This window comes from Oncorhynchus masou, chromosome 9 (genome assembly GCF_036934945.1).
Source record: "Oncorhynchus masou masou isolate Uvic2021 chromosome 9, UVic_Omas_1.1, whole genome shotgun sequence".
Classification (NCBI taxonomy): domain Eukaryota; kingdom Metazoa; phylum Chordata; class Actinopteri; order Salmoniformes; family Salmonidae; genus Oncorhynchus; species Oncorhynchus masou.
In genome coordinates, this window is record NC_088220.1 from 52858234 (window position 1) to 52870828 (window position 12595).

General features: G+C 44.0%; 1 protein-coding gene across 2 annotated transcripts in view; it reads left to right on the forward strand.

Moving 5' to 3' along the window:
- The first annotated feature begins 3192 nt into the window (after positions 1-3192).
- LOC135546192 (rap1 GTPase-activating protein 2-like) overlaps positions 3193-12595 on the forward strand; it is a 93357-nt gene continuing 83954 nt past the window's right edge. The window contains exons 1-2 of one of the 2 annotated variants that reach the window (XM_064974412.1): positions 3193-3458; positions 7219-7254. In XM_064974412.1, coding sequence (XP_064830484.1) covers positions 3415-3458; positions 7219-7254 — 80 coding nt within the window. In that variant the 5' untranslated portion in view covers positions 3193-3414. Of the gene's footprint in view, positions 3459-7218; positions 7255-11425; positions 11458-12595 lie in introns of those variants that run through there. The other variant, XM_064974415.1, reaches the window with a different exon arrangement.

Sequence of the window (12595 nt, forward strand, 5' to 3'; positions counted from 1 at the left end):
CAGCTTCCCTTGTCTTGCTGACGTTGAGGGGAACGTTGTTCCTTAATGCGATTTTGTAGTCATTACTCAAACCGAGTCACTGTGACCATGTAGGGGGGTCCAGATTTGAGTTGTATCAGCTTTAAATGTTTGAGTAAGTCAAAAAAGGATCGAGATCCATTTGACTTGAAGCTCATTGATAATTAAATACAAAAGTTATCAGCGGGTTTGAACTCTAAACAGATGTTAAGAAATGTTTTATATGAAGTTGATTGTACTTAGAATACTCTTTTGTAAACTCTTACAGAAGAGACATTACACATCTCATTACACATCTCATCTCATTACACATCTCATTACACATCTCATCTCATTACACATCTCATTACACATCTCATCTCATTACACATCTCATTAGGCCTTGTTTTGAGGCCTAGTTTTACAGGCCACATCAGGGCTGCAAGTAGGGTTGTAAAATTCAAGTAACTTTCTTACAATTCCAAGATTTTCACAAAATCCTGGTTGAAGGATTTCCTGCTTATTCCCTCCCGTTTCCAGGAATCAAATGACAGGTATTTCTTGAAAACCTGGTAACTTTAAAAAAATTCCCCGGAATTTTGCAAAACCATATCCAACAGTTGGAATTTGTATTCAACCGCAACCTGCATTCGTAAGGATTGCCAGGGTTAGGAACATTGTGAGGAGACCTAAACCATTTAACCATTTACCTAAACCATTTAACCATTTACCTAAACCATTTAACCATTTACCTAAACCATTTAATCTGGAACAGTCGTTTCAGAAGCGGGTGCAAAACAATCAAACTGATGGGGATTCGTTTAATGTTATTTATCTTTGTGTAGTATAAGATGACTCAATCAATCAATGTACAGTATATCCCCCTCATGTATAGGCTACCGGTGATGTATCCCTCACCAAATATAGTATGAATGTCAAACAACTACCAAATGTTGTAACGAAACAAAATGTTGAAAATGTCCAGGGGTTTCAATACTTTCCGAATGCTCTGTATATGCAAAAACACAGATATTAAAAACCATTTTTTTTTTTATCTACATGAAGTAGAGCATGCTGGGAAATATGATAGTTCGTTCTTCTTAAATGAATGTAAACAATGACTTGACTAACCTCTGCTTAAACAAAATATAATTTCTATGTGATATTACCAAGAAAATGTGAGTACCTAGTTGTCCTGACAGATTTTGATGTAGAAATAGTTAATAGGTTAATGCTCAATAAACGATAAAACATGTTTTATGTTTAAACAGTTTAAACTTTACAATCAAGTAGTTTGAACTTGCTGTGACAAAGTTGTACCCATTTAAAAAGTTAATTTGCATCAAAAAAACCTTTCATTTAGTTTTGAGTCAAGTACCACATACATATTTAAAGTAATAAAGATTTTTCATTGACTTTGGGTTACAGTGATACCAGATACTAGACAGTGTGGATAAGGCTGTGGTGTTTCTTATGTTGAATATTGGAAAAACCCCTTTTATTTCAATACAAAGAAAACAAGTAATAATCATAGTTGTTTATTTTCGTCCTAAGAATGTGGCAGAGCTGGAGCAGGAAGGACCCTCCTTTTGTTCACAGTCAAATTGGAGCTGTGTTCCAAATGGCAACCTATTCCCTATATACAATAGTGCAATATAAAGTGAGTAGGGTGCCATTTTTTTTTTTACACATCCTGGCTGTCTCACGGGTCCTGGTTCATTCAGAGTGGCAACTTTGCAGCTCCTACAGTATGTACTGTATGTAGATGGTTATATACATATATACATGCAGTGCATTCGGATAGTATTCAGACCCCCTGATTTTTCCACATTTTGTTACGTTACAGCCTTATTCTAAAATGTATTAAATTGTTTTTCCCCTCATCAATCAACACACAATACCCCATAATTAAAAAGCAAAAACAGGATTTTATAAATGTTTGCTGATTTATAATTAACATTTACATAAGTAATCAGAACCTTTACTCAGTACTCAGCACCTTTGGTAGCAATTACAGCCCAGAGTCTTCTTGGGTATGATGCTACAAGCTTGGAACACCTGTGTTTGGGGAGTTTTTCCCATTCTTCTCTGCAGATCCTCTCAAGCTCTGTCAGGTTGGATGGGGAGTGTCGCTCACAGCTATTTTCAAGTCTCTCCAGAGATGTTCGATCTGAAGTCCGGGCTCTGGTTGGTCAACTCAAGGACATTCAGGGACTTGTCCCGAAGCCACTCCTGCGTTGTCTTGGCTGTACGCTTAGCGCCGTTGTCCTGTTGGAATTTGAACCTTCACCCCAGTCTGAGGTCCTGAGTGCTCTGGATCAGGTTTTCATCAAGGATCTTTGTACTTTGCTCTGTTCATCGTTCCCACGATCCTGACTAGTCTCCCAGCCCCTGCCGCTGAAGAACATCCGCACAGCATGATGCTGCCACCACCACCGTAGGGATGGTGCCAGGTTTCCTCCAGATGTGAAGCTTGGTGTTCAGGCCAAAATAGTTCAATCTTGGCTTCATCAGACCAGGCCGGAAATCAGACCAGATCAGGCTTCCATTCAAAATGCAAAATCGACAGTATCTGATATGTCTGAAGCAATGAATAAACAGTACATTTGAATGTACGGTACATATTCACGGTGTGTGTCGTCGTATGTGACTGTATTGGCAAGGGCCACGTTGATAGAAATAAATCAAGTTGTTTCCTGATGAAGACCGCCCTGGTAAGTCCAGAACAGAGGAAGTGACACCGGCTGTGGCAACACTTCCTTCCTTCTTGTGGGGCAGGTTGGGTGACTCCGAGAGGAGGGAATGTGGGTGTGAGGGACATTTCAGTTCAGTTCTTTCTCACAGCTTCGTAGACAACAGGTGTAGACTAATAGTGAACCTGGCGCGTCTTTTTCCAACAGTGCAGAGTTAAAGATCAAATAAAAAGACCAGTAGTTACACGACAAGTGAATACACAGGGAGTGTGAAGTCAGTGTGGATGTGTGTGCGTACGTAGGCATATGTGGTGTGTGTGTGTGTGTGTGTGTGTGTGCTAGAATCTGTGTAAGTAAGTGTGAGGGTGGAGTCCAGTGTGGGTGAAAGAGAAAGAGGAGATTGAGAGAGAGAGAGAGAGAGAGAGAGAGAGAGAGAGAGAGAGAGAGAGAGAGAGAGACACACACACAACAGATGAGAATGTCTTACCCTTTGTCTGGCCCCTCCCAGCCCCATACTCTCTCCTCCCCACTGTGTGGAGTGGAGCTGAGTTGTGTGCTGAGAAGCTGAAGTGCCAAACTGTGTGCAGCGGCAGGACAGGTGAGGGAGGAGGGGAACAGAGCAGGACTGTCTACACTTCTTCAAAGACCGAGAGAGTGAAAGAGAGAGGAGCGAGATAAAAAAAGAAAAAACAGTGAGAGTGACAATCCCACTGCCCCTGTCAGAATGCTGAGAAGGAAGAGGAGTGTATCCTTTGGGGGATACGGCTGGTACGTTACCCTAACTCTCGTACGGCTGGTGGCTGGAGGTGTGTGTGTGTGTGTGTGTGTGTGTGTGTGTGTGTGTGTGTGTGTGTGTGTGTGTGTGTGTGTGTGTGTGTGTGTGTGTGAGAGAATGTGGGTGTGTGAATTCAGCAGGCTGCCGTTGATCAGACTAGAGCTGAATGTGTTTTGAAAGGAAGGATGGGTGGAGGGCTTTGTCTGTTCCACTTTGTATGTGTGTGTGTGTGTGTGTAACACTTCTGCAGCAGTTTGCTTGGCTGCTGTTCGGTCTCTGTACTGTCTCTACCAGGGGGAATGATCACAGACGGTTGTCAATGAGTTGCTTTGTGTTGTTGTTTTCTCATCTGTAGGACTCTGTTTGTGTTTCTCTAGTGGCGTTTTTTTATCTCGAGTGCAGAAAATGTGATCGCTTTTTGTCTAATGACACAAAGCAAGACACCCTGCCACTGAGGAATGGGACCATCCATGAGATCCAAATGATCCAATGTTTTTAAGCTAAACAGCTTTGGTTTATAATTATATTGTTTATGTCAAACAAACTCATATTTTGGGGTAGACAGTTGAACTTAGCTCATGAGGCATTTCTAAGTAACATTCATTTAAAAGTAAATACCAGATTGCCACTTTTCAGTGAGTCTCTTACACTACTTATGTCAGTTCATGAATGAATGTATGATCTCAGTTTGCAAGGCCTATATGACATTTACATGTGTGAGAGTTAGTTTTTCCTGAAAAGTGAAAAGGCAATCGCCTCAGAAGAGAGAAACGCTGACAACGTGTGGTGAATGGAGCTTGGCTTCACGCCTTCACACACTTCACTTCAGGTACAAACGCACGCACACACACGCATGTATTTTGTGTGTCACTGTTGCTGTGTCCAGTTCACCCAACAGTACACATTTGTATTGTACCTCTGGATAAGCACACCTGATTCAACTAATCATCAAGCCCTCAATGAGTTGAAATAGGTGTTTATCCAGGGCTACAAAGGAAATGTGTACTGTTGGGTGAACCGGAGGACCAGGGTTGGGAAACGCCACTGTAGAGAGACCATGAGACAGCTGGTGAACTACCCTCTCTCAGCTCACCTCAATGTATTACTGCATTGATGCTGTCAACCCACCATGTAGTCAAAAACTGAATACACTCAAACCACTTCCTAATGCTGAAACAGGCTGGCTGCTGCCAAGCAGGCACAGTGTTGACTACAGTAAACCCAGAGGTTAAAAGGTACTGAAATGAATTACTGCATCCACTCTCAAGTAGTGGCTGTTCGGATTATTGCTAAGCTACATCTTTCTACTGTTGCTCTAGAGCTGGGAACACAGTTATCTGTGGCCTGCCAGGTCTATGCCAGCTTGCTGTTGTGGTGGCATTTCTGAAGATCAGGCTGGGCATTAGAGAGGGAAGGAGGGAGGGAGGGAGGGAGGGAGGGAGGGAGGGAGGTGTCAGGCCCATCAGATGGTGAAGGAGAGAGAGGGAAAGTAATGAGGGAGGAGAAGAAGAGGTAGCATAAGGAGAGTTAGTGGAGGAGAGGCATATATCATGGCATTAATCATCCATGCCATCTGTGGTGCTGAGACACAATGTTGTTTTTGATGGAGGAGTACCTCCAGACTGCATCTCTGTGCATCTCTGTGTATTTATAGTAAGGCACACACACACACACACACACACACACACACACACACACACACACACACACACACACACACACACACACACACACACACACACACACACACACACACACACACACACACACACACACACACACACACACACACACACACACACACGCACACACACTCCATATGGAGAGACGTAGTCACAGGGTGTATGCAGGCTTCTTATCAGACAATGCTCTTGAGTTGGTGTATGTATCAGCCTTGTGGTCAGGGCAGGGCAGGGCCACTTCCCCTCTCTATACGAGCCTCCAGAGATACAGCTCAATAAAGCCTACATCATTGTCCCTGAGCCTCATAGTACACAGCCAGTGTAAGGCTGGCAGGGTGGAGACAGCAGAGGAGGGTGGGGAGGCTGACTGGGCTATAGAATGACCACACTGTGATGCCTTTTACGGGGGGGGTGAAAGAGGGGGGGCTTTATGGTTGTTGTTGACCAGTGATGATGATGATCACAGAGAGGCCATTCATAGAAGCATCCAGAAAGATTGTGATGATGATATTCAAAGCACTGGACAGCATTCAACTGATATTTGTTTATGTCTGAGATGACAAGGAAGCTGGAATAGACATCAAATGGCATCTGATTACCTACAGAGTACACTACTTTTGAACAAGGCCCATCGGGCCCTGGTAAAAAAGTGGTGCACTATGTAGGGACAAGGGTACCATTTGGGATGCATAGATACTACTTGGCTAAGTGACATAGGGCTTGTAGTTAGGGAGCATAGGTGTACTGTACTAGGAGTCTTGACATTTTCAGGTCAGTTGTCATGAAGGTCATTCATGGTTGTGAGAGGTGTCCACTCATGTCTGTGATGTCATTATGCAGGCTTCACCACACACAGACAAAACACAATGCCCACCAATATCATTACCAAGAGAGAGAGATTTTATTTTATCTTATTCGTTTTTACAATGTAAAACCAAAGTGATTTTCAGCCTTTAGAATGATCAAATTAACAGGCAGTGGTTTTAAATCGTTAACCATCATTAAAATCATTCAATCGTTGTTTTCTTTCCGGTGTTTCCTTATAGAAAATGTTGAAATTCCTATTTTCTTTGTCGATTTCTATTTGAATCACCGGAGTCTGGGACTGAAGTGAACGAAGTACGATAACAACTGCTCTTAAAAAGGTCTAACAACTAGCGCCAGCCATAGTCACTGTGTGAGCAGTAGGGGTTGAATGACTGTTTTTAAAGCTTTCTAATATAGATGTAAATGTTGTGGATGGTTTATGTATGTCTGTTATTAAAATCCGCTCAGAGTTCATTCTTGTTGACTGGCCTGTAAATGTGTTTGTGTTTGAACTCCATGCATCTAAAATGCATTTTTTTACAACACTAATTATTTAATCTATTACATTGGAAAGTACCAACCATGTTGCGCCTGTTAGCGCCACATAATTAAGTGATAACATAGACAACATCATATTTTGTTTCATGTCCAGTAACCTCCCTCTCTCTCCACCCTCTCCCCTAACCCCCCCTCTTTCTTTCTTTCTTTCTTTCTTTCTTTCTTTCTTTCTTTCCTTCTTTCTTTCTTTCTTTCTTTCTTTCTTTCTTTCTTTCTTTCTTTCTTTCTTTCACTCTCTCGCTCTCTCGCTCTCTTTCTCTCGCTCTTTCTCTCTCTCTCTCTCTCTTTCTCTCTCTCGCTCTCTTTCTCTCTCTCGCTCTCTTTCTCTTTCTCTCTCTCTATCTCTTGCTCTTTCTCGCTCTCGCTCTTTCTCTCTTTCTCGCTCTCTCTTTCTTGCTCTTTCTTTCTTTCATTCTCTCGCTCTCTCTTGCTCTCTCTCTCTTTCTCTCTCTCTCTTTCTTGCTCTCTCTCTTTCTCGCTCTCTCTCTCGCTCTCTTTCTCTCTCTCTCGCTCTTTCTCTTTCTCCCTCTTTCTCTCTTTCTCGCTCTCTCTCTCTTTCGCTCTCTCGCTATTTTGCTCTCTCGCTCTCTCTCTCTTTCGCTCTCTCTCGCTCTCTCTTTCGCACTCTCACTCTCTCGCTCTTTCTCTCTCTCTCTCGCTCGCTCTCTCTCGCTCTCTCTCTCGCTCTCTCTCTTTCCCTCTCTAGGATTGACAAGTCTACCATCGCAGCGCTGAAAGGCCGGTAAGTGTTCCATTGACACTGAGCTTAGAGGAGCCGACGGTCCCGTGGCCCTCTGTGATTTAATCTCCACTGATCTATACACTATTTATTTATCCACAGTCATGTACTCTCTCTATTCTACCTTCCCTTTTTGCAACTGTTTTCCCCCTTCGCTGACTGCCTTGTGGGAGTTGATAAACTGTGATGCAGGGGCTGTCGCAGAACATCTGCATTCACAGAGATCGTTAAAAGGAGGGGGAGAGCGAGAAAAGCAGAGAGGGGGAGAAGAAGGTCCCGTGTGGCTTAGTTGGTAGAGCATGGCGCTTGCGACACCAGGGTTATGGGTTTGATTCCCATGGGGGACCAGTATGAAAAGAGTATGAACATTTATGAACTCACTGGAGAAGAGTGTCTGTTAAATGACATAAATGTAAGGAGAGCGAGAGAGCTTGACCCAACAGAGCTGAGGGAAAGCGATGTGTCTACCTGAGTGGAGGAGGACTGGTTTGGGGAGTCTTGCTAATAGGGCATGGGTGGCCCATTCAATCCGGGCCGCAGGAGGTTTGAGTAAAGTAAAAAAAAATGTGTATATATATATATACACTATATAAATGTCCTCTCACTGTCAAATGCGTTTATTTTCAGCAAACTTAACATGTGTAAATATTTGTATGAACATAAGATTCGACAACTGAGACATAAATTGAACAAGTTCCACAGACATGAGACCAACAGAAATTGAGTAATGTGTCCCTGAACAAAGGGGGGGGGGGGTCAAAAGTAACAGTCAGTATCTGGTGTGGCCACCAGCTGCATTAAGTACTGCAGTGCATCTCCTCCTCGTGGACTGCACCAGATTTGCCAGTTCTTGCTGTGAGATGTTACCCCGCTCTTCCACCAAGGCACCTGCAAGTTCCCGGACATTTCTGGGGGGAATGGCCCTAGACCTCACCCGCCGATCCAACAGGTCCCAGACATGCTCAATGGGATTGAGATCCGGGCTCTTCGCTGGCTATGGCAGAACACTGACATTCCTGTCTTGCAGGAAATCGTGCACAGAACGAGCAGTATGGCTGGTGGCATTGTCATGCTGGAGGGTCATGTCAGGATGAGCCTGCAGGAAGGGTACCACATGAGGGAGGAGGATGTCTTCCCTGTAACACACATCATTGAGATTACCTGTAATGACAACAAGCTCAGTCCGATGATGCTGTGACACACCGCCCCAGACCATGACAGACCCTCCACTTCCAAATCGATCCTGCTCCAGAGTACAGGCCTCAGTGTAATGCTCATTCATTTGACGATAAACGTGAATCCGACCATCACCCGTGGTGAGACAAAACCGCGACTCGTCAGTGAAGAGCACTTTTTGCCAATCCTGTCTGGTCCAACGACGGTGGGTTTGTGTCCATAGGCGACATTGTTGCCGGTGATTTCTGGTGAAGACCTGTCTTACAACAGGCCTATAAGCCCTCATTCCAGCCTCTCTCAGCCTGGTACGGACAGTCTGAGCACTGATGGAGGGATTGTGCGTTCCTGGTGTAACTCAGGCAGTTGTTGTTACCATCCTGTACCTGTCCCGCAGGTGTGATGTTCGGATGTACCGATCCTTTGCAGGTGTTGTTACACGCGTTTTGCCACTGCGAGGATGATCAGCTGTCTGTCCTGTCTCCCTGTAGCGCTATCGTAGGCGTCTCACAGTACAGACATTGCCATTTATTACCATTTATTCACGCAGATGAGCAGGGACCCTGGGTATCTTTCTTTTGGTGTTTTTCAGAGTCAGTAGAAAGGCCTCTTTAGTGTCCTAACTTTTCATAACTGTGACCTCAATTGCCTACCGTCTGTAAGCTGTTAGTGTCTTAACGACCGTTCCACATGTTCATGAATTGTTTATGGTTCATTGAACAAGCATGGGACAGTGTTTAAACCCTTTACAATTAAGATCTGTGAAGGTATTTGGATTTTTATGAATTATCTTTGAGAGACAGGGTCCTGAAAAAGGGACATTTCTTTTTTTTCTAAGGTTATATACAGTGTATCTTGTATTTTATGAAATTGTATATTCAAGGCTCCCTTGTAAAAGACACGCTGGTCCCAATGGTGACTTATTAAAGAAAGGTCAATAATATACTGTTTATTCCTTTTTTTGTGTGGGAATGATTATTGTGGGTTTAAAAATCACTCCAGGCCACTTCAACATCTGAGACTAGATAGAAGGGACCTATACAGTATGTTTATATAAATTATAATGGACCTATATATTTATATAAATTATAATGGACCTATATATTTATATAAATTATAATGGACCCATATATTTATATAAATTATAATGGACCCATATATTTATATAAATTATAATGGACCTATATATTTATATAAATTATAATGGACCCATATATTTATATAAATTATAATGGACCTATATATTTATAGAAATTATAATGGACCTATATATTTATAGAAATTATAATGGACCTATATATTTATAGAAATTATAATGGACCTATATATTTATAGAAATTATAATGAACCTATATATTTTCAAATAACTCTTTCTGGCCCGCAATTCATTTTGACAGACAAATCGGTGCCAATATAGCTGTGAATTTCGAAATCCCGATGTGGCCCTCGTGCCAAAAAGTTTCCCCACCCCTGTAATAGAGGTTGCCGTAGCGATGAGAGGAGCATTTTGCAGTAGAGATGTGTTAGTCTGGGTTAGTCTCCCGTTGGACAAGAAAATGGATCCTGATTCTGCCTCACAACCCCATAGCTATTCATAGCCACCCAGGGGATGACCGAGTTCACTGCCACGCACAAATAAACACTCTCATCAATTATTTGTTTCTCTCGTCTTCTCTTTCTCATCCTCTCATTTGTACATCTACCCTTTCCACTGTCTCTGTCACCTTAATGTTGAGTAGCAACAGGAGGTGGAGTTTAAAAGGAGTGTACCCTGCTCTGTGATCCATTAGAGACCTCCAAATCGAGGGCTGCCTTCCAAATGGAACCCTATTTCCCTACATAGTGCACTACTTTGGACCAGAGGGCTGTGGTAGTGCACTATAAGTAGAGCACTATGTAGGGAATAGGGCGCCATTTGGGACGCGCCCACGTGTATTTTAACATTCCGCCCCACACAGGATATGCTAAATAAGGTTGGCCTGTTGCCTATCTGTTTAGTCTGTGGCGGTCCTTGTGTATTATGCTGTTTGGAGTGGGCCTGAATATGAATGAGGTAGTCGTGACTGTGACTGTGTACCATGCTCCTGCTGAAACGGCACTGACTAGTGCTGGTCAACTGGCTGGCTGGGTTTTTGGGCTGCTGGGTTGCATGTCTGTGTGTGTCTGTCTGTCGAAGGCCCCTCCAAGCGAGGTCACGTATACCAGGCATGTTGGTGAGAGAACAGGGGGCAGTGGTGGTGGGAGGGAGAGGGGGAGGGAGAGGGAGTGGGAGGGAGAGGGGGAGGGGAGGGAGTGGGAGTGGGAGGGAGAGGGGGAACTTCAAAGCAGCTGGCTGCAGGTGTCTGTTGTTCACAGGCTGCTGTAGCTCTCCCCCCCCTCTCCCTCCCACTCCCTCCCCCTCTCTCCCACTCCCTCCCCCTCTCTCCCACTCTCTCCCCCTCTCTCACAGCTCTCATTAAAGCCCTGTGTGTGTGTTTTTGTGTGGAATTATTTTTATTTTTTTGTGCGCTTGCCCATTTCTCTGAAATCCTTAAACAAATTCTGGACAGTCAAAGCCTATTTAGTTTGTGTGTGTGTGTGTGTGTGTGTGTGTGTGTGTGTGTGTGTGTGTGTGTGTGTGTGTGTGTGTGTGTGTGTGTGTGTGTGTGTGTGTGTGTGTGTGTGTGTGTGTGTGTGTGTGTGTGTGTGTGTGTGTGTGTGTGTGTGTGTGTGTGTGTGCGCGCGTTGGCTTACTTGCATGTCAGAGCAGGTCAGTGTGGATTTGCTGATGGACCAGGCGGGTGATGCTCCTGGGGATTATGAGAGGCTGGCAACAACTCCCTCCCCCCTCTCTCTCACCCTTGCTCCCCTGCCACTACAAAGTGAGCGCACTGCATTCAATTTGCACCAAAAGCACACCACCTCATTAATAACACCATAATCAGGACTGAGTGTGTGTGTGTGTGTTTATGGGGGGATAGGGAGGACAGAGGGTTGAAAGGAGGATTGGAGGTCTGGTAACTCGCACCGAGCAAAGATGCCTCGCAAAATGTGGTGAGTCCTCTCTTTCCTTTCTCTGTCTGTAAATGTGGTGAGTCCCCTCTCCTTTCTCAGTCTGTAAATGTGGTGAGTTCTCTCTCTCTCCTTTCTCTGTCTGTAAATGTGGTGAGTCCCCTCTCCTTTCTCAGTCTGTAAATGTGGTGAGTTCTCTCTCTCCTTTCTCTGTCTGTAAATGTGGTGAGTTCTCTCTCTCCTTTCTCTGTCTGTAAATGTGGTGAGTTCTCTCTCTCTCCTTTCTCTGTCTGGAAATGTGGTGAGTCCCCTCTCCTTTCTCAGTTTGTAAATGTGGTGAGTCCTCTCTCTCCTTTCTCTGTCTGTAAATGTGGTGAGTTCTCTCTCTCCTTTCTCTGTCTGTAAATGTGGTGAGTTCTCTCTCTCCTTTCTCTGTCTGTAAATGTGGTGAGTTCTCTCTCTCCTTTCTCTGTCTGTAAATGTGGTGAGTTCTCTCTCTCCTTTCTCCATCTGTAAATGTGGTGAGTCCTCTCTCTCCTTTCTCTGTCTGTAAATGTGGTGAGTTCTCTCTCTCCTTTCTCTGTCTGTAAATGTGGTGAGTTCTCTCTCTCCTTTCTCTGTCTGTAAATGTGGTGAGTCCTCTCTCTCCTTTCTCTGTCTGTAAATGTGGTGAGTCCTCTCTCTCCTTTCTCTGTCTGTAAATGTGGTGAGTTCTCTCTCTCCTTTCTCTGTCTGTAAATGTGGTGAGTTCTCTCTCTCCTTTCTCTGTCTGTAAATGTGGTGAGTTCTCTCTCTCCTTTCTCTGTCTGTAAATGTGGTGAGTTCTCTCTCTCCTTTCTCTGTCTGTAAATGTGGTGAGTTCTCTCTCTCCTTTCTCTGTCTGTAAATGTGGTGAGTTCTCTCTCTCCTTTCTCTGTCTGTAAATGTGGTGAGTTCTCTCTCTCCTTTCTCTGTCTGTAAATGTGGTGAGTCCTCTCTCTCCTTTCTCTGTCTGTAAATGTGGTGAGTTCTCTCTCTCTCCTTTCTCTGTCTGTAAATGTGGTGAGTCCCCTCTCCTTTCTCAGTCTGTAAATGTGGTGAGTCCTCTCTCTCCTTTCTCTGTCTGTAAATGTGGTGAGTTCTCTCTCTCTCCTTTCTCTGTCTGTAAATGTGGTGAGTTCTCTCTCTCCTTTCTCTGTCT